At 34.5% G+C, this 20,744-nt stretch overlaps 3 protein-coding genes and 1 non-coding gene across 16 annotated transcripts; 1 reads left to right on the top strand and 3 right to left on the bottom strand.

The window, feature by feature from the left end:
- Window positions 1-1,459: 1,459 nt before the first annotated feature.
- On the bottom strand, window positions 1,460-7,378 carry LOC111279210 (uncharacterized). 11 transcript variants are annotated; one of them, XM_022866153.2, is made up of 11 exons: window positions 6,892-7,378; window positions 6,309-6,719; window positions 6,137-6,193; window positions 5,490-5,579; window positions 5,348-5,411; window positions 3,076-5,257; window positions 2,722-2,991; window positions 2,565-2,645; window positions 2,168-2,279; window positions 2,011-2,077; window positions 1,460-1,746 (listed from the first exon to the last, which is right to left on the bottom strand). In XM_022866153.2, the coding sequence occupies exons 1-11, from the start codon at window positions 7,016-7,018 to the stop codon at window positions 1,650-1,652; spliced, it is 3,558 nt and encodes a 1,185-aa protein (XP_022721888.2). In that variant the 5' UTR covers window positions 7,019-7,378; the 3' UTR covers window positions 1,460-1,649. The 11 variants fall into 11 exon arrangements, with proteins under 11 accessions (XP_022721888.2, XP_089612304.1, XP_022721887.2 ...); XM_089756178.1 differs by having other exon boundaries at window positions 5,490-5,546; XM_022866152.2 differs by having other exon boundaries at window positions 5,348-5,579.
- Window positions 7,379-7,488: 110 nt separating this feature from the next.
- Window positions 7,489-7,560, top strand: TRNAP-AGG (transfer RNA proline (anticodon AGG)). Its single transcript has one exon. It is a non-coding gene; the product is annotated as a tRNA-Pro (tRNA).
- Window positions 7,561-7,976: 416 nt separating this feature from the next.
- LOC111279228 (uncharacterized) lies at window positions 7,977-12,449 on the bottom strand. Of its 2 annotated transcripts, XM_022866191.2 has the most exons (3): window positions 12,307-12,449; window positions 11,190-11,259; window positions 7,977-11,107 (listed from the first exon to the last, which is right to left on the bottom strand). In XM_022866191.2, exon 3 carries the CDS (start codon window positions 11,088-11,090, stop codon window positions 8,295-8,297), a length of 2,796 nt encoding a protein of 931 aa, XP_022721926.2. In that variant the 5' UTR covers window positions 11,091-11,107; window positions 11,190-11,259; window positions 12,307-12,449; the 3' UTR covers window positions 7,977-8,294. The 2 variants fall into 2 exon arrangements, with proteins under 2 accessions (XP_022721926.2, XP_089612540.1); XM_089756414.1 differs by having other exon boundaries at window positions 7,977-11,259; window positions 12,307-12,444.
- Window positions 12,450-15,944: 3,495 nt separating this feature from the next.
- Window positions 15,945-20,232, bottom strand: LOC111280103 (bifunctional 3-dehydroquinate dehydratase/shikimate dehydrogenase, chloroplastic). Of its 2 annotated transcripts, none has more exons than XM_022867267.2 (11): window positions 20,064-20,232; window positions 19,729-19,973; window positions 19,373-19,478; window positions 18,983-19,201; window positions 18,005-18,351; window positions 17,649-17,712; window positions 17,394-17,502; window positions 17,170-17,313; window positions 16,905-17,053; window positions 16,388-16,550; window positions 15,945-16,286 (listed from the first exon to the last, which is right to left on the bottom strand). In XM_022867267.2, exons 1-11 carry the CDS (start codon window positions 20,082-20,084, stop codon window positions 16,246-16,248), a joined length of 1,608 nt encoding a protein of 535 aa, XP_022723002.2. In that variant the 5' UTR covers window positions 20,085-20,232; the 3' UTR covers window positions 15,945-16,245. The 2 variants fall into 2 exon arrangements, with proteins under 2 accessions (XP_022723002.2, XP_089612608.1); XM_089756482.1 differs by having other exon boundaries at window positions 16,905-16,978; window positions 20,064-20,221.
- Between the last annotated feature and the right edge of the window lie 512 nt (window positions 20,233-20,744).

Genomic DNA, 20,744 nt, shown 5'->3' with positions numbered 1-20,744 from the left:
ATCATTTTACAATCAATAGAAATGTTTTGAATGCTTTGTACTCCAAGAGTATGATGGCAATAGGTAGGGATGTGATTAATTTTTACTCGATATTTATAATATTCGAATTTGATTATTTTTTATTTTTTATATTTGAATTTAACTTGATCACATATTATATAAAATTATATTTAATTTAACGTAAAATTAATAAAATATTATTTTTAATATAAATATAAAATTAAATAAATATATAATTAATTAAAAAATAAATTTATATATATATATATATACTTGTTCAGATTAAATCAGATTTGTTTAAAATTCAATTCCAACTTTATTTTACAATTAATTAACCTGACTTAAAATCTGATTTTTTTTTTATAAAAAATTAATCTTAAAAAATTGGATTGAATCAAAACCGATTTAATTGGACTACTATCTTTATCCATGAGGTAAATCCATATATATAAGTAGGATGTTCATGAACACTTTCAAATATTAAAAAAAAAAATTGAATAAAATTTTTTCTTTGAATATCCTTTCTACTGATAAACTTGATAAATCCGTCGGATGGTTTTTTATATATTATAAATGAAAACTCTCCGAAAAAATCTTAGATATCCGCCACTGTTCATGCCACGTGCATACAATAATTTTTTTTTTTTTTCAAACTAATTGAGATTGAGGCCTTTCAATGTCTTTGCAGCTCTATCTGTAAGGCTGTTGTTGCTAACTGCTGTCGCGAACGTTAAGTTTCGGGATAGCTATACCTACTTTCATAGCCTGATGCAATGGAAGAAAGCCAAGGTCTGGTACAGTGGCCGATCAAGCATTCATTAGCCAAGGCACGAATTTTCCATCAGTTTATTTTCTCGTTCAGTCACGAATTTCCCATTTGCCTGTGACGTTGACAAACTAACACATTCTGGCAAGTCTATTAGCCAAGGCAGAAACAAAAGGTCGATACCAAAAACCGACAACAATAAATCTTTTTCATTGGGGTTAATTATATTTTTAATATCTGAATTTTAAAAAATATATAAATTGATATTTAAAAATTTATAATTTTAATATTATTAACTTAATTAACCTATATGATATCTAATTAATATAATTATATCATATATATATGTTATTTATTAAATAAAAATATTAAATATTTTGTAAAATTTCATGTGAATGTCAACAACAAATTACAAACAATTAATCAATCCACAACCCTAAACAATTTTTACTGTTTTAAGTAAAAAATATATTTTTAATTTATATAAAAAATATATAAATTAATACGAGACTAAAATTTAAATTATGATATAGTATGCAAACTACACATTTTAATTCTTTAAATTTTAATTTGCACATTTACTCAAAGTTCAAGCATAAAAAATGTAATTAACTTTTTTCAGTTAGATAACGTTGCTAATTTCTATCTTATGCCTTGATGATTGAATGATTGAGTACATGGATCAGCAGAGAATTTTCATCAAGAAAAAAGTTACATCAAATTTATACTAATATTCACAAACAAGCATCTAGGCATTTTACTATACAGCTAAACTAATTCTACAATATGTACAGCATTGTCTTCTAAAATTCTATACCAAACAAAGAAGACGATATGCCAGGATGATTAAAATTTAGAGAAAGATGAAAGAAAGCAGAATACTTCATTTATGCTTTGTCACAACAGGAAGGAATTTGTTATCCTTCCTCAGCCATAGGGTAGAGCGTGTTCTCCTAACATGATCTGCAAAGAGTCGATGCCTGCCAGTGGATAAAAAGTGTGTAAGGAAAGCAACAAATGCAAACAACAATAAACCCATCAGAGAACAAATCGTTAGATAAATCGCTAGCATGGTTCCGTGAACAAGAAAGTTACAAAAATGATCCTAGTCACGAAGGCCTTGACAAACATTTGGGTCGGCACGATGAGTTTTTTATATGATGTGCATGGTTGACAGCCCTGCTACTTGGTAACAAAAGCAAAAAGAACCGAACAGACTGATATCTCCTAATTATAGTACCAACCTCTCATAATCAAGTTTCTGAGTAACTATTCCATTCAGTAGCAGTTCTGAGCTGTAAACTGCTACCCCTGAAAGCATAAAGGCAAAGCAGATCTAATAAAAACGAAAATCCACAACACTCGTAAGTAACTAATTCAAGAAAAGAAAACATTTGTAACCTTTTTCAAGAAAAGGAACACAAATTGCATAATCTTCTTCACATGATAGAACCAACAAATCATCTGAGACTTTGTCATCCTTCATGGCAGATCTGCCAATTCTTTCTATAGCCTGGAAAGAGTCTCGATAGAAATCAGCATAGAAAAGGAGAAAGATGCAAAGTAAAAACACTAAGGGTTGGCAGGTCAACCGAGAGAGAGAGAAAGAGATGCAAAATCATGCAAAGAAGAAAAAAAAGGAAGATACATCACCCAACACACAATATTAATATAAAGTTTCATGATATAAACATCTATGGCAGAATACTCATTCTAACCAACAGATTACGAACAAAAATAAATATAGTCTTTTTTGTATGCTACTCTGAAGGAATTGTCTAGGGAACTGGCCACATACCTGACCATGAACAGCTGTAACCAAACGCGAGATTGTTTCTTTACCTGGCTTCGTATTTGGGGTAATCAGAACTCTTCGACCCTGTATAACTTTCATCATAGTTAAGATCTAAATGGAACACGTGGCCAATGCAATAGGTAAACCTAGATACTTTTACCTGTAATAAGGGTCGCTTGCATGCACGTGCTAAAGAAACTGGCATGCAAAAGCCAAGCTCTTTCTCTTTTTTGATGTCCCTCAATACATAAGCTTCTTCATCAATGTGAATATTAACCTGTCCAATGCTTTCAAGCCATAAATGTGTGACAACTGGTTTGCCAGAAGCAATTGCTTCCAACATATTCCTTGTGCGCACAAATTTATCAGTTACAAAGTGTGTTGCATCTAAAATAGATGGTGCCTCAGAGATACGTAGGCGGGCCAAGATCTGATGACAGAATAGGGGCATAAGATTTAGTTAGACCAGCTCGTATATCATTAAAGAGCTAATAATATCATAAACAACTAGTACCTTTTTCTGCTGTTTAATTATATCCTCATCTAGGTGGTTGCTGAATAAAACTCTAACATTGGCCAAATCCCTTCTCTTCCTCGTATCTTTTAGAGGAGAAATAGGTTCTGGCTCAGTGGGGCTTAAATTTCTAAGTTCTTTGATAATTGAAGATTTTGACAGGTTCTTCTTGCATGATTGTTTAAAATATTCTTCACCCATACAAACAGGTGACGCAGCATTGACAGGCGTCGGACAGATAACTGGTGTAGTGCATACAGAACCAGGTGATTTCGATTTCTCTTTTGGTGATCTATCAGAAGCAACATTCACAGCTACACTTTCTGCATTTGGTGAAGAAACTGCATCATGGTTTCCATCAGAATGCTTGGCTGCCTTTGCTGCCTCAGGCCCAATTATGCTTGTAGATATCATCTTCCCATTCATCTCAGTAGAATTGCAATTAAGTGCATCATCCCCTGAACCTTGTTTATCTGAACTTTGATGAGACAATTTTCCTTCTGAATTCTGGTCTGCAAAATACGAAACTGGACAAGTGTTCACAGATGATCGTGTTATCCTCCTAGTGGATGAATGAATGCAAGTGCTTCTATTGTTTCTTCTGGACCTTTTGAACACGGCAATGGATTGTCCATTGTCTTCTGGCTGAACTGATATTTTGGACTGTGCTTCCAAGTTATCAGATTCACCAACATCAACAGACATTTTCTGGCGGGATCTTCTTTGTTTGGGATAGCTCAATGCAATATTGCCATTACTTCTGACAATCAACTCCAAATGCAATTGGTCATTATTACTTGATTTGACATTTCCATGTTCTCCAGATTGATTGGAACCCAACTTAGAAAGTTTCCCTTTAGCATTTGACACTTCAGATAACTTAACATCTGTACTCCCAGTTCTATTTTCTTGAACTAAACCATCCTCTTTTTTATGTTTTCTACCTCTTCTACAATCACTTGCTGGGGTCTTAGCCATTTGCATATTCAGGACCAAGGACTGCCTTGTTCGACGAGCAATGGGTGTAAAAGTATGAACCTCCTCAGGATTCCGTTTCTTAATTGAGCTGCCCCTGCTTGATCTTCTAGTTCCATGAAGTTGTCTACTTTCCAAAGCTCCACCTACCTTTCTTTGCTTGATACTTTTAGAGGGTGTCTTGTACATATCAATGCCACCAGAAATCTGGTGCTCATCAGCGTTAGATTTAGCTTTCTTCATTTTTGGCAGAAGCAGCTCTGTATCACACTCTTTCCTGGCATCCTTTGAATGTTTCTCCTGCAGAACAGAAGACCCTTTTCTTGACTTAGTACTCTTAGATCTCACAACTGGAGCAGCATCAGAACAACATACACCCTTTCCCAATGTGGGTTCTCTAGAAGAAGCTCTCTTCCTAGATTTTCCTTTAAATGAACCTTTAAAGGAATCCTTAGATATGCTTTGGACACCTTGATTAGCATTTTCGTCGGTAGGCCCCTCCCCATAGAATAACGCTTCCATAGCTTCAGCAGCCATCTGAGTGTCAAAACCTATATTTAGTACCTCAGAAGCGCCTATCTTTGCAGCGGCAGCTACCAATTGTCCACTTGAGGAATCTGAATTAAACTGTTCATCAAACTCATTGAAAAGATTCTTTCTAAAATTCATTTGACGTTCTCGTACTGGCTTGTCATTATCTTTAGACTTGCCCAACAATAACTTTGAATCAGAATGAACCATCATTTTCTCATGGGCATTTGGTTGGTCTTCCTTACAAGATTCATCTAGTTTCCTTCCTTTAGGCTTCTGGGGGTGGGTATGAGACTTCCGTGCATTGCTTCCATTACCATAGAATTCTCCCTTCCTTCTACGATAAAAATCACCTCCTCCTTCATCCTCCAGAAAATCATCCCAGTCAAAAATCCCTGTTTTACCACCTGTGCTTCTTTCATTTGTTTTCTTCACCAAACTCTGTGGCCCTTTTGTACCAGAAATAAGTTTTGATTTACCCTCAGTACTCTTTGCAAGATCAACTTCATCATCAAGTTCCATCAAATTATCATTTACAAACCTTTCCACAAAATTAAGTGCATTAGCTTGTGATAACTCCCCAGGTTCTTGAGAGTCAATATAACTTAAACCTGCTATTGGACCATCACAATCAGGAAACTGAAGCAAGTCTTCTCTTGCATCTGCACTTTCATTGCTGCAAGAAAGCCCTTGATTTTCAGCAAAATAATCCTCAGCAAAAAGTTTTCTCACAGTTGAACAACCAACACTGGAATTGATTACACACCTTAACCCAATTGAGCTCTTATCATACTTCCCCTGATCATGTGCCTGGTTAATCTTCTCCATGACTTTAGGATTTAAACCATTACTATCAGCCATGCACTTGTCTGAAAACTGACTATCAGTCTGGGTAGAACAAGACTCACCGTTCATTGCCTGTAATGCTGCATTATGAGCTGCAAGACCATAGGCCCGCAAGGATGCTGCACGAACTGAAGTAAACCTTAGCACAGATCCTATAGAAAATAATTAAAATTAATAGAGAAATGGAAGGAACAGGTATCCAATACCAACATTAATTACCACAATCTTTTAATGTTGGAAGATGAAATAATAATGCTTCCAGATGCCAATTACTTATAGAAGTTAACTTCCTTTAAGAAAATGCTTTGAAAAGAGAATGTCACTCATCAAGATCAGTAACTCATCATCCTAGTCAGTCTACGTTAAAACAAAAATAATGTGGAAACATCAATGAGATACAGAATTTATCTCAGTTATTTCCTCAGGGAATTCCAAAATTTTTCTCTGCAACAAATGTGTATTCACTCATGAAGGCGGCTTAATCTTGCACACAAATTTTATGACAACTGATGCAGTATGAGCACAAGGATAAACAAATGTGCTTCAAAAATTTATCAGACTTCTTCATCAAATTGCTAAGTGATAAGTATCACTTAAGTTGACAATGACTAGTTGATTTAAACAGAAACCATGCTTTACTCAGAAATTCTTAGAAAACCTTGACATTAGTCATGCATTTGTAACCATTCAGAATCCCAAGAAATTATACCGGATTTCGGTTCCAGCACAGCTTTGACATCAGGTGTTGCTGTAGAAACATTGAATCCTGAAACACACAGCACATCTTAAGTTCAATTAAGAAATTTCATGGTGTGCAAAACATACAGGCATTTCTAGCCAATAATTCAATAAATTCATAAAAGGTTCAGAAAAAAATATACTCGAACTCTTCTGTTCATCAGTAGAGGCATTACATTGCTCCAAAGATTCCCTCTTTTCCTCCTGGCCCAATGATTGACCACAATCTCCTCTTACTACCTCATCATTGGAGACCTCATCACCATCATCCAAAACCTCAGTTGCTTCCGTTCCTTCACCGTCACCATCACCATCACCATCCAGAGCAACTTCTTCATCAAATTCGTCCAACAACTGCGTATCCATATTCTCAAAGCAATCTAAATCATCCAACACCTGTGTCTCGCCGCCAAAGTTCAACACTTGTGTTTCCCCAACAAGGTTCAAAACTTGGGTCTCGAATCCGTCCTCGACTGGAACATTGCTATCATCGAAAGAAACCGTACTTTGTAGATGGCTCAATTCATCACCATTATCAATATCAGCTTTGTCACCTTTTTTTTTTTTTAAAACCCATATTTCATATAAATAATTAGTATTTCACATAAAATTCAAATAATTTAAAGCATAAAGAACTAATAGGAAATTTTTTAAAGGAAAAATTAAAAGAAAAAAATTGCCTTGATATTAACCTGAAAAAAAAATCAAAGATCGAGGGGAACATACCAGAAAGTGGACGACTGGGAAACTGAGAGTCAAAGTCAAAGGGCTGAGTCTCGGCATGTGAAAAATCGATGCTTGGTTTCATTTCAGAGGGTTTAATTTCGCCATTGTTGTCTCCAAGAGAGCCCATTTTTTCACCTCAATTTATCTGCGAAATTAAATAAAAAAAGCCTAAATCGACATTAAATCCCTAAAAAGCAGAGACTTTTTACACATAGGTAAAGATGGAAATTTTAAATGAAAAATATTGGGAGCTAAAGCTAACAAAAATGTTGGTGGAATGGAAATAAGAACTTATCAAGGAGAAGTTAGAGAAGGAAGCAGAGAGAGAAAGAAAAGGGGATTAGGGTTCCAAAACAGGAGGGAATAAAGGGGAGGGAGATATGGGAAGTTTTGTTGGAGGGAAAATTGAAGGAAGATTTGGGAGAATTTCATTGAGATTGAGACAGTTGAATAAAAAAGAAAAAAAAACTGGGTTTATGTTGTAGACAGTGTTGTTAGTGTTGAAAAGTGGGAAACAAAATATTCTTGATGTCCTGTTGTGTTTTCCTTTTTCAGCTTTACAGTGAAAAGAAAAAGTAAAAGAAATCCCATAACAACGGGCATTTGGTCTAGTGGTATGATTCTCGCTTAGGGTGCGAGAGGTCCCGAGTTCAATTCTCGGAATGCCCCCTTTTTCCTTTGACCCCGCCACTCCATGATGAGATGACAATGGACAACGTTACACAAAAGAGTCAAACTGGTTGATATTGTAAGGTACTAGGGTTGCTGTTAACGCATCAATACTCGGATGAAGTTTAAATTTGAACAACTCAATATATCAATTCAATTCATGTGCTCTAACATTATGCTTAAATAGTTCATAAACTTAATCAAATTTTTAATATATTATTATTTAATTAAAAACTTATTATTTATAATATATATATTAATTCGAATTTAAGTTCAAATTTAAATACCTAATCAAATTTAAAATTGAATACGAAAATCGAACTCATTTTTTTATTAGACGAACTTAGATAAATTCGATTTTTATTTTGAATCAAATTCGAACTTCAAAATTAAAATTCAATTAAACTCTAGTTAAATTTTAAACAATAAATTTTAAAGTCAAGTTTCTCAATATAATTCGATTCGTTTACACTCTAAACAGTTCCTTCGACAAATTGGCCAGAGAATTACATTCAATGCTCAAAACTCAGAAGATATTGATGTTACATTTCACATCAAAACATGATTCAATGCTATTAAGCACTTTAAGTTAGACCCAAGTAATTGAGACTCTCCCAGAGTTGTTCTGTTCTAGACATCAGTCTAGTGGGAAAAGTACCCTCTGAACGGAAGAGCATGTAGTGTACAAAAAACATAAAGAGACAGCATCAGACTTCTTAACTTGCTACTCAAAACTAACAAGAAAAATAATAAACAGGCAATGCCGCAGGATCAAGTTCCCAGAATCCTCTTAGGCTGCCATTTCTCTCTTCGGTTAGCTGGAAAGACGGAATCTGATGAGAGAACCTAAGCTGATACGTCTGAGTGATTTCAATTGTAACATTAGATCCCCCTTTTACTTGGGGCTTGAAAACAGAATTGAAGCCACCGACACGCTCTAAGATTAAAACCTTTCTGCACCATTCAGTTTCCTCAATAACCTGCCCTATATCATATTCCCAGTTCTCCAAGTCAGAGCATTTAATATTAGGAGTCCAGTTCCTATACAATGCCCAGATCTCACCTTTTCTAGGTAAGATGGCATATTCATCCTTCCTACCAGTAGGTTCTGCTTTTAACTTATGAGAAAAGGAATCGGTAGAGGTATAGACCTGGGAACCCCTTTTAATCCTAAATCTCCCACAACAAGAGGGCATGTTTGTATCATACCAACCGAGTACTAACTGCGATATGCAAGGAAGAAGCCATCTCACGTGTATTTTGAAAACTGGCTTGGATTCAATTTTCTTAATCTCACCATAATACTTTGGCAAGCCATCCTCATCACAATACAATGCCCAGATCTGACCAATGACAAACTTTTCCGGGGATTTATCAGTATCAAAATTGTAAAATTCTGATTCTGGAATTTCAAAGGCATTTGAGGTTGAATCAGGAAGAGCAGTTTTACCAGATCCCATCATTGGCTTCACTATTTCTGAATTACTTGAAAATGAACTATCAAGATGTATGCTATCACAGTCCACCTTCAAGTCCTTGGGAACAACAATTTCTTCAGGCAAAGAAGCTGGATCGAGTTCAAAGGAACCCTTTGGCAACCCTTTTCCCTCTTTACCAGACAGTACAAAGGACGGAACCCTGTGGGAAAACCTGAATAGTTCATTGGGTGGAATTAGAAATGTATCAACTCCATCCTTACTCAATTGACAGAAGACACTCACAAAGCCTTTCACCTTAGTCAAGTAAGCAACATGTATACCTACACCTTCAGCATCCTCTGATAAGATCTCAACAAATTCATATTCATATTTCTGGTCAGTGCCAGTATCAGACTTCCATTTGATATTCCAGTTCTTAAAAACAGCCCAGGTTTCTCCCTTTCTTGGATATATCTTGTAGATACCTCTACAGGTTTCTTTTTCCCAACATAGCAAATGGGAAAACATAAGTCGATCTTCAGTGTTTTCAGAGTCCCCATGTTTGAACTTACCACAAGAAACCGGTAAACCTTCACTGACCCATTTTATTTCATTCTCATCATCTGGGTCTGGTTCTAGCCAGGTTATCCTCAGCTTGAACCCAGAAGAGAAGACTTTCCTGATCCGAGCATAGAATCTAGGCAAGGCATCCAGCGGATCATACAAAGCCCAAATCTGCCCTACTGCAAAACACCCTTCTTTCTTATCTTTGTCAAAGTCATTAAACTCTGGCTCAGGGCATGCTAAAAGCCGGGCCTCTTCCTTTTCAAATTCTTTCCCAATTTCCTTCTTACCATTTGGTATGCTTGCCTCAAAACTTTTACCTTCTCTACGGTCCATTGCTTTCTTATCTTCTTTCACTTCACCAGCTAAGCCAGACTGATTTTTGTGAGTAGACTTGTATTCTTTTGGCATTTCTTCACCATCTTCAGTTTCACAGGGTGATCCACTTCCCTTAGCCTTTTTTGGATGACTAACCATGCCCTCCTCATCGCTTAAATTTTCCATATAAGAAACATGTTGCTTATGCCTACCAGATCTTCGCACATTTTGCTCTAATTGAGAATCAAACTTCTTTCCAGCCAGAACATCACCATTGTCATCAACCACCTTATCCTCTTTAGACTCACTGCTGCTTTCACGAGATTCAACAGTTTGCTTCCTTCCTCTTTTACCATTCACCTTTTCCGTTCCAACCTCAGAAGTGGGAGCTGCATTTGCAGAAAAGGCAGTAAAAACATTCTCAGCAGTGAAATACTTTTGAGATCCTTGATCAACTTTGCAAGCACCCTGATTCTGAACAACCCTTTGTTGAGGAACTTTTGGCTGACTCCTGTTACTTGCCTGTGGAACTGCACCAGAATCATAGGCAAAGAAGGTCTTGTTGCAAGTTTGACAATGAAGAGATTTGTGAAGTAATTCTGTATGATATGGGTGCCTAACTGTACAGTGTGGACACTTGGTCCAGAAAGTGGCCCGGTCATTGGAGAACCCTGTTTGAGTTGGTTGCTGTTGCGGCTGTTGCGACTTCTGTTGAGAATTCAAGCCAGGAAAGTTGGCACGAAAATTATTCTGAGCAGCTGTTGCATGCGGGTACCAACTTGGCTTCTGTGGGGGCCGACATGCTGCTGCTGGAGCTGGTCTATTAACAGTCACTTTGCGTTTCATGTCATAGGCAGATCTTTTACCTTGATCCAAAAGAGTTCTTTGTGCATCCGAAATCAGCTTAAAAGCAGCTTCCGCACCAGGAAACTTATTCTTATCCGGGTGAAGTTGTAGGGCAAATTTTCTATACTGCTTCTTGATTGTAGCTTCATCAGCAGTTGGCTCAACCTTAAGTATGGCATACCAATCCATCTCATTACCAAACAATTTTTTATCAGCAGCACAATGCACATCACACACCATTATCATCTGAGATATATTCTCCAGATCCTGAAAAAGTTTTTGGGCTTTGGCTGCAACTTTAAGAGCACCTGAAAAATCCTTATTTCGCATCTTCTCCTCCGCAATATCTTTGGCCCTGATGGCCTCTTCCTTGTTGCAGTCCATCAGCAATAAAATCCAGACTGGAGATGGTTGAATCAGTTTCAGAAACAAAAAGAGCTAATGATTGATTTAATAGACTAACGTAATTAAATTATAACAGACATCTTGTAGTCTTCCTCCAGGATCTCTTAACTGCCAGACAAGAAACTCATTTCCCACCCCCTAATGGTTCCTGCAGTAGTTTTATCAAATTAGACCAATTAAGAATCTAAATCTGACTAGGCCAAAAAAGGGAAGGAATTGAAAGCAATCAAACTATGATATTTCATAACGGATGTCAAATTTCACAAAATAAGTGGGTTTGCTTGCATGAAGACATGAATGCAAAGGCTCTAACAAATGAAGGATTAACTTTGAAGATGGAAGTGAGGAAGGAAACAAAGTACTAGCAGCATTCTTTCACATGAAGTTAACAAAATAATCACATCGAACAAACAAGTTAAGATTCAACTTTTACAATCAGAGGCTTCAAAGAAAAATGAAATGGTGATAGCTAAAATGTTATTGCAAAACATGAAAAAGAAAATGAAGTCTCTGTAATTCTGCAGTAACCAAACCAATCAAAACAAATTTCATGCTAGCAATCATGTCGACTTCAAAAACGCAGGAAAATTTTCGAAAATATCATCACAAGTAACCATGAAAAGCCTAAAATGAGACCATAGTACACATCCAAGAATAATTCAGTGAACAACAGAAAATTACAAATCCATGCATATCAATATGAGTTATAAAGTTCCATCTTTCCACATACCTTTTACATAATCATCACATTTTCCATTAACACTGCTATCATAATATCAATCAATATACTAAAGCAACAGAGAAACAAAAAAGATTCCCTCTTTCTAACATTACAAAATAGCAGAAATAATGGTCAAAACTTAAGACCCAAAACCCTAATTATAAACAATTTCAAACCCACAAAACAACTAAACAGAATTAAAAACCCAAAACCCAAAACCCAAAACCAAAATTGAATCCCAAACTTCTAAACCCAACAAAATAAAATAAACCGATTCCATAAGGCCCATTAATAAACATAAATGAAGAAACATGCATATAAGCAGTTCAATAAAGCAAAACCCAGAACAATGCTAGTTGGATTAAGTCAAATTTTCGAAAAAAAAAAGGACCCTAAAATCGAAAGATTGATAAAGGGAAGAACCCTAAAATTGAAAATTTTATAAAGGGAAGAAGCAGAGAAAAGGGGACTTGCCTCTAATTTGAATTCCAAAAGGGAAAGGTTAAAAGCCCCAAAGAACAGAGGCTCTTTGGGGGTTAGAGAAAGGGACAGAAACTGGAGGGGAACAGGACAATACGAATTATGAAATTGGGGGAAAATACAAAGTTCCCCAGCACAATTTAATTTCTATATTGCCACTGTTTTTTTATTTTTTATTCAATGCTGGATATGACCGTCATTTGGTCAAACTTAGGGGCAATTTGGGAGAATTCTTTTGTAAAAATGCCCTTCTGTTTTTGCGATTTATAGCATTAATTATCGTAGTAAAACTGTTCGTGAACTGGACTCAAGCGGGTAAATTTACGTGTCAGACTCTACCCGAATTGTATAATATAATTTTTTTTAAATATAATAAGATAATATGATACGAAAATTATACAAATAAAAAATATAAAATAATATAATTTAAAATTTTTATAAAAAATTATAATTAAATTTAATATAATTAAAAAATTATATTTTTTATATTAAATACATAATTTTTATATAAAATATAATACGAATATAATATTTTATAAAATACGTTGATACGATTTATCAAATCTATTTAAAATAAATTTAATATTAATATTAAAATGATATTTTTAAATTAATATAAATAACATCTAAAATTTTGAAATATATATATAAAATAACATATTGAATTGAATTAAGTTTAAATTTAAAAAAATATTTTTTAAATCAACTTAAAATAGATGAAATATATAAATTTTGACGAATTATTTAGTTCATCAATAATTTTAAGAAATAAAAATTATTATAAATTATTATATTTTTTAAAAAGTTTGAACTAATCTTTATTTTTATTTTTAAATTTACGAAAGATTTGAAGGGATATATTTTATATTATTATTACATTATACATTATTTAGCTCAAATAACTCAATGTTATATTACTCAATCACGAAAATGCTAAACTAAATCAAGCTTGGTTTGAATCATCAAGAAGATCAAATTAACGAACTTAAACGAGTCATTGACTCACTTGTCAATCCTACCCTCTCTTGTAAGTAAAGGAATCATATTCCTTTTGGGTTGTTTTAACTGAAAAAAAAAAGAAAAAGTGAAGTGAAGTTGAAAAAAAGACTGCTAAAATCTGAAGCCAAAGAACTCAGTTAAGAGGCACCAAAATTGTTATTTTGAAGCGACGCTCAAGTCAATATTGTATGAAAGGTAACGAAGGAAAGAGATGAAAGTAGTAAAGCGTGCAGAGGAAGTTTTAATGGAAGAAAAGTTCAGAGTTTCTAGTAAGATTTTTATTTGAAGTATTTGATTTTATAATTATGTTATATACGAGATTAAAAAGTAGTAATTCGATTGAGACAGTTGATAGTTAATAAGATATTTATATGAAATTCAAAAATAATTCACGTTGATAGACACGAGTTGTATTTAATAATTTTATAAATTGTATTTAATGATTATAGATAATTCGATTATTAAATGATTAATTTTGAAGTAATTATCTTAACAGATTATTAATAAAAATTTAATTAAATTTTTTTGACGAAAGATGAATCATTTTTTGAGATAAATAATATGATTGTTTATACGTGTTTTATCTAACTAATCTTAAAATATAATTGTGTTAATCAAGCTTTGATCAATTAATTTAGATATAACAAATTGAACGGAGATTTGAGTTTTAGAAATAACGAGGTTAAAAAAGTTCTTTCATTGCCTAAGTAGTGATCTTTGGGCAAGCTTTAGGGACCAATGGCATCACTATACTCCTTGGAATCAAATGAACATCAACCTATGAAGTGATTTCAATCAGTTTTCCTCATGGTTTAATGTAACTTTACACTGTATTATCCAGCTGATAGGAGAAACTTTGGTAATTGTAATAGAAATATGAGTTTGTCAAGACAGAAAAGCACTGATTTTTTTTCCTTTGAGCACTTTGTGAATACATTAAAGTTATAACCTCAGCCAGTCAAGACCATAATGGAATCTCTGTCTGTCAGTAAAATGCAGAGCACGTGCATACATTTTTCAACCTTCTTTTTTTTATATAAAATATCATGATTGTATTTGTTGAAATTTAAATTTTATATAAAATTATAAATATTTGCATTTAAACTTTAGTTTCAAACTCTTAAGAAAGGCTCTTCCACTTCATAGTTTGCTACTTGTTCTGAATGCCAACAATCTTAAGATTGGTTGATGTATGTATCACAGGTTTAAAGAAGAATCTTGAATCTCATATAGAATATAATAAAAGAATCATTGGGGTATATAAGGATTCACATCATCTTTACCTTATGAGACGTATTTTGTAAGATAAAATCGTGAGACCAGAAGGGATAGAGCGGATAATATCTCACAAAGATGTGAATTATGATGACCAAGTTGATTCGGGACGTCAAAAGGATGAATACCCAAATTTCGAAACTACGCGGGTTCGGAGCTTAAGTCTCGATCCGTGACAAGTGGTATCAGAGTTAACCTTATATCGTTCGATTCACGTCGAGCACCTCGAAAAAAGTAGACAGAGTGACCAGCCTTCGTGACGAAGGCGTCACAAGGTTGGGTGCGGTGGGTGCGGGAGGAAGTCAGAGCGGACAATACCTCACAAGAGTATAAATCGTAACAGTTAGGTTGATTCGAAACGTCGGAAGAGTGAATGCTCGAATCCTGAAACAGCATGATTCGAAGCTTAAATCTCGATCCGCGACATAAGTAGATAGCTAAATAAGTAATGTGAATTGGTTTCTTCCAGGTTCCAACAGAAACATATATATATATATATATATATATATATATATATATAAGATTGATTCAAACTTCGAAATTAGAAAATCATGGATTTCTCATTTCCAATTCAGTAGAGCTTAATATCTTACATAACTCTTCCGTATATGGATGTGAAATATTTCCTGAAACAAAACTGTCACCCTATTTTTCACTTCAATCCAACTATAACCAGGCATTGAAAGCTTTGGGTTCCAAGTGATTGAATCTTTTTTGAGTCCTTTCGTCGAGCACTTTGCGAGCGCTTGTGATAAGGCCGGACTTTGAGAAAGACACGATCTTGGTCGAGAGTTGGTGCAAATTTGAAGGCATGTATCATGATTTGAAACCGAATTAAAAAGTTTAAGGAAGACTGGTTAATCGACATAAAGACACGATTTCTTCGGAGTATCTCGTTGTCTTATTGGACTTGAGTTGCCTTTTCTTTCTTCGTTTGAAGATCACAAAAACTTAATGGTATTATTATCAATCAACACTTTTCTCATAGTACACTTTTTCATTTATATTTTCATGCCAGTTTCCTTTAGTAATTGAGGATTATATAGTGTTTGGACTTAATGACTCTTCTAATATAAAGGTTCAAAATTAAAAAATTAAAAATATCTAAGACCGAACATTTGATCTGATGATTGATGTATGCTTCTTCCGTGCTAAATTCCAATCCCCCATTCCAAAATAATAAATAAATAAATAAACTTTGAATTTTCTCTCCTTCCCAGCTATAACATCATGCATACTCACAGGTCATAGTTGTAGAACATCCTTCAAAATATCCCTTAGAAGGTACCATGAAATAAGTTCCCATGAAAGGAAAAAAAGGACAACCCTGTGTGTAAAACTCCGGGTACACACGGATCTAGGGAAGGATCTATCATAGACAGTTTTTCATTAAATTTTTACAAGAAGCTGTTTCCACGATTCAATTCAAACCCACGACAATCAAGTCACATGACAGCAATCTTAACAATTGCACCAAGGCTCCCCTCCTAAGTTCCCATGACAGAAAAATGGGTTATTGTGTAATACTACAATTACAAATAAAATAAACTATCATCACAATGCCCTCCCCAAGGAATGGTAAAAGAAACCAGCAATTGAGAGATGCTGAAGAAAAGAAAAAAAATGGCAGCACATAAAAGATTAGCCAAATAAACCTTGTTAATACTTTGACATAGTTTTCCGAAACTGCTCCTTTGGCGCTGCAGGGAGGCCATGAAAGAACAAGGGAAAATGAATAAATCAACTAAAACTTAAAAAAAAAGATGGTAAAATTATATGTAACAGTTAGCTTTCTTCTTACCTGGCAAACCAGTGAATCGCTCAAACTGTTCATAGGCTTGCCTAATGAACATCTCCAATCCGGAAACAATTGTGGCTCCAGATTCTTCAGCTTCTCTCAAGAGTCTGGTTATTTTAGGGGTGTAAATGGCATCGAAAACCAGTGAATAGTATTTCAAAACATCCTGCAAAAACAGAAATTGCTTAATTCTGTCATAGTTGCATGTCCAGATGTTTTCTGAACAAATCATTCAAGGCTTGTTAAGAGAGGAAAGACAATGCAAACTCTCATTTCTCTATTACGAAAAAGGAAAAACAAGTTGAAGTGACTTCAAACATTTTTTGGGTACAAAAAAGGCCACAATCTGGGATATGGGAAGAGATTGCAGGTGCTGGGATTTGAATCCCGAACTTGCTAGATGTCATCTTATAAGGGTGACTGCATGAACCAACTAAACTAAATTCTGGGTTCAACTTCAAACATTTTCAATTAGGATGTGCCATTCATAAGAAAAAAAGTGCATGATAGGATGGTGAACCTTGGGTATCGGTGTTTCATCGATATTTGGTTGCATTCCAACGGATGTTGTGTTGGCAAGAATCATGCCCTCCTCTGGATGGAAACGAACTAAATCAGCAAGAGACAAAGCATCTCCTCCAATTATGTCTGCAAGCTCTTTAGCTCGTTCTTCAAGTTAAATAGATAAAATAAATAATAAATCTCAAATTACCACCAAAGTAAAGGAAAAAACTAGAAAGGAAAAATTCTTTGCTAGATGCTATGCCAAGAAGAAACAGCCATACCATAAGTGCGATTGGCAATTACAACTCTAGCTCCTTTTCGTTTTGCACCATAAGCAAGTGCCTTTCCAGCACCACCAGCACCAATAACTACAAACAGCTTACCAGCTAAGGGCAAACCAGCAATACCGCTTATGTTATATCTAGCTGTCAAGAAAAGATGGGGATAAAGATCTTCGACCAAAAAAATCAATTAAAAACTACATAGCTTAAAAAGGACAAGAAACCTCGTAGTCCATCCTCAATAGCAGAAATAGCACCAACATAGTCTGTATTATAACCAAATAACTTCCCATCACTCTGACTCCTTATAATGCAATTAACAGCTCCTACGGACTGTGATGTTTAATAACAAAAATATAGATCAATCATGCATGGCTGTGATGCAAGAAAATGCTCAGCATCTCAAAGTTAAATAATCGCAAACTACATAGATGAAGATGGAAATATTACCATTGCTAGACTAATAAACCATCAATTACCTTAGCAACTGGATCTACCTCATCACAGCACTTCACTGCGGCCTCCTTGTGAGGAATTGTACAGCTGCATGTGAAATAAAGTTATGCAACCACATTATTAAGTACAAAAGTGCAGTGAGCCACTAAAGCACATTCATCTTGCAACATATGCCATATGAAACCAATGTACAAAGTGTAATATCAGGCCAAACCACATAAGAACTTAATAAATCCTTTCGCCATTCTAACCAGTAGTGTGGCACCATATGTTTAACTACGCTAGAGATTAGAGCTTGTTAAAACCATCACAAGAGCAATTATGCAAATATAATGAAGTTTATGTGTCAAAAATGAAAATGTCTAACAGGGGAATGAACCTGAATCCAGCAAAATCAGTGGATGAGTAAGTCTGGAAAAACTTTGATAAGTCATCCACTAACAAGTGGACATAGACCCCATTGAAACCAGCTGATTTGAAAGCTTCATTGTACAGCATAGGTGATTTGCTGTGACCAACAGGCTTCCCAATAACTCCATACACTTTAGTATCAGGACCTAACTGCCTGAAGTTGTAAAGATTCAACAGATCTTCAATGGTTGGTTGACCAGGAGCTGAAACAACCCCTGCCTCAAGAGTTCCAAAAGTAAGATAGCCACCAAATTTTGCACAGAGAATCCGTGAGATCAACCCCCTGTCACCCATAACAATTCCAATTATAGGAACCTGAAAATTTCAGCAACGAATGAAGACAGTGAATTTAACCATAGGAAGAATCTCGGAAAACATATAATGATCACTACTGACAACTAATGATTATATATAGGAATAATGCAAAAGAGAGACTAAAGAAAACAATATATACTATACTCACTGCAGTAAACAAATTCAAGAAAGCATTGCATTTCTTTTTACTGATGTCTAGCTCAGATAATACTATAATGGAAACAATCCTTTTGGTTACTCTCATCAGTATGCAAAAGTTTTGGCATAGATTACCGAGCACTTTACATAAACGCTATGGCTGAAGCTGCTGCTCGGTTTTCAAAAATCAGACACGGCGTTAACTAAATATAAATCTACTCAAGAATGCACATCCTAATGCTCTTCTAAACTTTATTCAGGAGGTATTTAACAAAATTTTCTCATCAAACTAGGTCAAGTTAATCATTGTAATGGAAAGATTCTGAAATATTTCAGTTAATGGGAACAGCCTTCTTCTAAAGCCATTACTTGTTTAATCAATTCTTTGATAACCCACCATGTCGCAGTTAATCCAGTCATTTAAACAAAACGATAATGTAGAGCCTATATGATACTGTTTCAGATTTATATTCATGGCATTTATGCTTCTTACTTGAGAATCCACAGTTATCTGAAAAATGTGTGCCACATCAGTGATCTCCAAGGCTGTTGTCGCTATCTTCACTATATCAGCTCCAGTCGATTGTATTTTCACAACAAGGCTGCCAAGCTCCTCAACAGATGGAGTGTTTTGATAGTTGTGAGAAGAAACTATAACTTTTATCTTTTTAGGCTTCTTTCCATTAATGGATTTTATGAAGTCATGAGCAACCTTCAAACAGAAGCAATAACTATTTGCATCACTAACAGTAATAAGTCCAGTAGACTTTACAGTTTACACTAAATAATTAGATACAAAAGATGTCATGTTTCAATCAACTGTAAGAAACAAGCACTATACAATTCAAGTTTTTTGAAGCTACATTTTAGTGAGAAGGAAAACCTTAAGCTCCACATCAATGTAATCAGCCCCTAGCTCCATGGCTAATTGAAGTACATCTAATCGCTCTTTCTCATCACCATCATACTGACCACCTTCCCATACTGGTCTGCAACACAAATTTAGAAAAAGGTCATAATTAACAACCCTGCAACAATAGGCAGACAGTCTGAAAATTCTCAACACACTTTCAATATTACAATTTATGAAAGATCCTGACATGGGTAAAGAGGAAATCCCACAAAAGAATGAAAAGAAAAAACACCCATTAAAAGTTTCTTCCTACTAAAGCAATAAAGTTGTAAATTTATTTAAAAAAAAAAAAAAGAAGGAAAAAAGAAAAAATCCAATCTTGAAACCTGTAGGTGAAAAGTGTAGGCAAAGGGCATTCTTTGATTAAAACTTTGAGGTCCTCATAAGGATTGAAACTCTTTAAACAATCCAATCTAATTTCCACAAGATCAGCAGTACTATCTTTAGCTTTGGCCATGTCAGTGACCATCTTATCAATGGAATCAGCCATTATTGGAGTGCAAATCAGCGTGCGATTCTTATTCATCCCTCCTCCACTTTCCATTTTCGAACCAGCAGCAGATGAAACAAGCTATCAAATTGAAACAGAAGACAATTAAAAACCTTTCTCTGTTACATTTTAGCCAAAAATGAATTGTAAACGAAAAGTAGGAAAGTTTACAATAGGGTTGAGAGTGTCCATTTGGCGAAGTGGAGTTAACCGTGAAAACTGGAAGGAAAAGAGAGTTCGGCAGTTTGGTGTTAGTCAGGTAAGTCGTGGTTGGTGGGACTGTCGCTGTGAGGGGTGATTTATCATTTTATGGGATGAGAAAAAATTAATTTGAACCCCTAATATTCAATCCAGGTCGATGTTTTTTTTATTTAGTTCACATTAAATTTAAATATTAAATATATATTAAATTTGGATTATATTTTAGAGATATGAAAAATTAAAAAAAATTAAAATTGATTTGAATTATATATTTTTTAAATTTTTATAAAATAAAAATAATTATTTTATATAAAATTTTATTTAAATATATTAAAATTTTTATTAAAATAATATATAAAAAGAAAAAAAAAATTTAAAATCTATCAATTTGAATGATTTCTTAAAACATCAAAAATTCGAATTAAATTTTAAAACTTTATAATATTATATATTATTATAAAATAATCAAATCAAATATGATATGTATCCTTAACATCCATCAACAATCTCTTTTAGTGAGTTTTTTCCTGCACGAGTTTTACGTTGCTGATTTGATTTCTTTGGAGTTGGGGGTAATTTTCCATCATGCTTTTAACCTTTCCTAAGAATATTAACTTTTTTTGGTACAATTCTCTGAATATAGTTGATTGA

This window comes from Durio zibethinus, chromosome 27 (assembly GCF_047325235.1).
Source record: "Durio zibethinus cultivar Kanyao isolate XHJ-2024 chromosome 27, ASM4732523v1, whole genome shotgun sequence".
Classification (NCBI taxonomy): domain Eukaryota; kingdom Viridiplantae; phylum Streptophyta; class Magnoliopsida; order Malvales; family Malvaceae; genus Durio; species Durio zibethinus.
Note: the sequence above shows the minus strand (reverse complement) of the source record. Positions and strands in the feature narration are given on the sequence as shown.

Coding starts and splice junctions, on each gene's coding strand:
- LOC111279210 (XM_022866148.2), bottom strand. CDS start 7,018: ATGGGCTCTCTTGGAGACAACAATGGCGAAATTAAACCCTCTGAAATG. Junction 6,194..6,308: donor TGATGAACAGAAGAGTTCGA/GTATATTTTTTT, acceptor TGTGTGTTTCAG/GATTCAATGTTTCTACAGCA. Junction 2,646..2,721: donor GCAAGCGACCCTTATTACAG/GTAAAAGTATCT, acceptor AAAGTTATACAG/GGTCGAAGAGTTCTGATTAC.
- LOC111279228 (XM_022866191.2), bottom strand. CDS start 11,090: ATGGACTGCAACAAGGAAGAGGCCATCAGGGCCAAAGATATTGCGGAG.
- LOC111280103 (XM_022867267.2), bottom strand. CDS start 20,084: ATGGACACTCTCAACCCTATT. Junction 19,974..20,063: donor TGGACACTCTCAACCCTATT/GTAAACTTTCCT, acceptor TCAATTTGATAG/CTTGTTTCATCTGCTGCTGG. Junction 17,314..17,393: donor TATTGAGGATGGACTACGAG/GTTTCTTGTCCT, acceptor TTTTCTTGACAG/CTAGATATAACATAAGCGGT.